This window comes from Frankliniella occidentalis, unplaced genomic scaffold (assembly GCF_000697945.3).
Source record: "Frankliniella occidentalis isolate FOCC.00 unplaced genomic scaffold, Focc_3.1 Scaffold143, whole genome shotgun sequence".
Classification (NCBI taxonomy): Eukaryota; Metazoa; Arthropoda; class Insecta; order Thysanoptera; family Thripidae; genus Frankliniella; species Frankliniella occidentalis.
The window spans coordinates 304,656-308,033 of record NW_026267270.1 but is presented as its reverse complement, the minus strand read 5'-3'; the positions used below and the strand labels follow the sequence as shown (position 1 = coordinate 308,033).

General features: G+C 56.8%; 1 protein-coding gene across 2 annotated transcripts in view; it reads right to left on the bottom strand.

The window, feature by feature from the left end:
* LOC113211925 (guanine nucleotide-binding protein G(I)/G(S)/G(T) subunit beta-1) overlaps positions 1-3,378 on the bottom strand; it is a 35,956-nt gene that overhangs the window by 16,183 nt on the left and 16,395 nt on the right. For both annotated transcript variants that reach the window (XM_026430464.2, XM_026430463.2), the window contains exons 3-8: positions 1,189-1,334; positions 927-1,097; positions 710-832; positions 494-623; positions 342-413; positions 34-250 (exon numbers count right to left, since the gene is read on the bottom strand). In XM_026430464.2, the coding sequence (XP_026286249.1) occupies positions 34-250; positions 342-413; positions 494-623; positions 710-832; positions 927-1,097; positions 1,189-1,334 (859 nt within the window). The remainder of the gene's footprint in view (positions 1-33; positions 251-341; positions 414-493; positions 624-709; positions 833-926; positions 1,098-1,188; positions 1,335-3,378) is intronic.

Genomic DNA, 3,378 nt, shown 5'->3' with positions numbered 1-3,378 from the left:
GAATAAAAAAAAATTACAATTTAATTTACTCACCCGCTCGTTCTGTCTTCATAGAATCCCACACATTGCAGTTGAAATCATCATATCCAGCCAATAGGAGGCGTCCTGACTTAGAGAATGCAACAGATGTAATACCACAAATGATGTTGTCGTGTGAATACATGGCTAGTTCTTGATCTGAACGGATATCAAACAAACGGCAAGTTGCGTCATCTGAGCCTGTGGCAAATGCGTAACCATTCGGGAAGAACTGAAGACAGAAGACAAACAAGCATTAATTAGAATAAGTATAGGTCCCATGAGTATAGGAGTGCTAGTGAAGACCAAAAATAGTTGCTTACCGTAACTGCATTGATATCAGATTCATGACCAGGGAAAGTTTGTTTGCAGGAACCTTCCCGAATATCCCACAGCTGAAATAAAAATCAATTTTAGCACTTGATATTTAAAGCAATGTTCACAAGCACACACTCATACAATTCTAATACTTTACCTTTGCTGAGGCATCACATGCTCCTGAAACAAATGTTCGCATGTCTGGTGAGAGTGAAAGTGACATTACGTCACCTGTGTGACCAATGAATGATGTATACTGTTGGCCGGTTTCTATGTCCCATAGTGCACTAAAACAAGAAAAAAATAATTAAAACAATTAATGGTAAAAAGTAGTTTGAGTCTTCTCACATGTTGACAGCTCACAGAAACTTACCAAGACATATCTCCAGAGCTTGTAACAATTTGGTTGTCATCTAAAAAGCGACAGCATGACAAATAACCTGTGTGTCCAGGGAGTTCTCGGCTCACTCGTACATTTCCTTCTCTTGTTTTCAGGCTGAAGATAAAAACAAATAAAGTAAGTAGTTACAAATATGTCATTTAAAAACTAAGAACTGTCATTCTTAAATTGGGAAAATTGAAATAATTACCTGTAAATAGAGCAAATGTTGTCAAGACCACCACAGGCTACAAAAAACCCAGATGGTGCATAGGCGCATGTCATAACCCAACTTGAGCGAAGAGGAATAGCATGCACTTTGTTAGTGGTGTAACTGTCCCATACTATAAGCTTGCCATCTTGAGAAGCAGAGACTAGGTTCCTGAAACATAATATTATACAGTAAATTAATCAGAAGACACAGAGCACAAAATGAAATAGAGACCCAACTTCATTCATCTTGAAGTGCATACCTAGAGTCTGAGCCCCAATGCATGGCATAAATCTTGGCAAGGTGACCTCGAAGGGTGCGCCGAGTGCGCATTTGTATTCGGCCGATAGGCTCCATTGTGCTGGTAGCCTGGACCAATGTAGTGTCGCATGCTTGCTTTCTTGCATCCTGAAACACGCAAAATAACAGAACTGATGATAACCAGCGAGAAGCAGAGAGGGGAGTAGTGGGGCGGGAAGTGGGTGGAAGGGCGCAAGCACACGTGATATGAAGAGCATGTCATGTAAGCGTAGTCAGCCCCGACCATCGGCCCAACCGAACCGCTGCCGTTGGACCACACCCGGCGCTTTCTCGCCGGCAGCCGGCCCCGATCAGGGAGTCTTCCCCACGCCCCCGTCAGACAGTCGATTTCAGTGACTGGCGGCCAGCCTAGCCCTGCCCTACCCACCCTGTTGGGACGGTGTCTTGCCAAGCCCAGCAGACTTGCTGCCAATTAGCAAAATGTTAGGATTGTCTCGCGATGCGCTCCGCCTCGCGGTCCCACGGCAGCTCACAGCCGCGAGCGGGGCGAGGCGACGTACAGCGGGGCGGGGCAGACCCCATGGCATGGCACGCCGAGACCCAGCCCAGCACGAACCTAACGGCCCCTGTGAAACTAGTCGTGGGTAGCTGAGAGAGGCAGTGCTCAATGGGGTCCACGCCATCCAGCTAGGCTCCAGAGCTGCTCAGAGCTACGCAGGCCTGCAGTAAGGCCCGAAGAGTGAGTGGACTTTTCCGCCCCCTTTCCCGAAGCGCTTGACGTTGTTCGAAGTGCACTGTCGGGTAACAAGGGTCGGGTACCATCATCAAGCATCAAGCCCTTCCTGGGCTGAGCCGTGGCGGCGCGCTGCGCCCCTAGTCCTCTCCGCTACCGAACGCCCCACCCAACCACTCGCTCCGCCCCGCCCCGCCCGCCGCCACGCCCCGCGTGCTACGCGGCGCTACGCGCTGTGCGGGCTGCGGATAGGACCCGCGAGCTGAGTCGTGGTGGGGATGGCGCGCGGGACCTGGTGGGGCGGTGGGGGCACGGGGCTGAGCGAGCTGAGCAGGCTGAGTGGAGCGCAGGCCGGCCGGCGGGGCGCGGAGAGGAAGGGTGTAGCGGGAGGACCACTGGGGCCTGGGGACGGGCTGAGCTGCGCACGGCGGGGCCTGGCGGGGCGGGGTGGGGCGGGGTGCGACGGGTGCGGCGGGGCGCGGCCGGGCTGCAGGGGGTGGGAAGTGGTGGGGCGCGGCCGGGCTGCAGGGGGTGGGGCGGGGCGGCGCAGGATCAATGCTCGGCCTCGGCGTTGCTGCTGTATTGATCGCAGCACACACGGCGCCACCCCCCGCGCGCCACGCATCTCCGCCCAACGCCGCCCCGCCCCGCCACGCCCTCGCAACGCGCCGACCGGGACGGGTTGGGCCGGGCCGGGCCGGGCTGGGCGCCGCGTCTCTCCTCCCCCTCCTCCGCACCTCTCCTTTCACTCACTGCCATTCTCTCCCCTTCTCTTCATCCTTCTACAGCAGCCCTTCAACCACTGCAACCATCGGCACCTCCGCCCTTTCCGTTCTCCCGCGACAAGCCCTGCCGCCTGCCGCCGGTGACTTCCTGGCGAGGTGGTGCCACCCCGCCGACGCGCAGCGCGCCGAGTGTCCTGAACGGTACCAGCGGCTACTCCAGGACCCGCCCCCGGGTTCGCTCAACCCCTGCTGGCCCTGCGTGGCTCGGTCCTGCTTGCACTGTGCAACAGCATGGCTCAGCGTGGCCACGGCCCCGCCCCGCGAGCTGCAGTCCCCCGCCACGCGAACACCACCATTGAGGTGCAGGTCACACCTGTCTTCTCTCCGCCCCCTCCCCGATAACAGCCCACCGACGTTCGGCAGAGCAATTGCCACTCGAAACCATATGCATGTGTGCAATTATTGTGCTCGAAAATAGATTGATGAACTCCATTCGAGACTCGGAACCCGACTCCAGCAGCTGGCGTGCGCGTGGCACTGCCCACGCTCGCACCCCCTCTCTCTCTCCCGGTCCCCGCCGGCCTCGCCCCTTTTTGCACGGCGCTTCAGGATGTGCCCCTTAGTGGCCAGGCAGGTCGCATGGCATGGAGTTGAGTGGAGTTGGTGCGCACGCGACCAACGGCCCAGGCCCAGGCCGGCTCGGACTGCACCTGTTCACCCCCCGCCCGGCCCC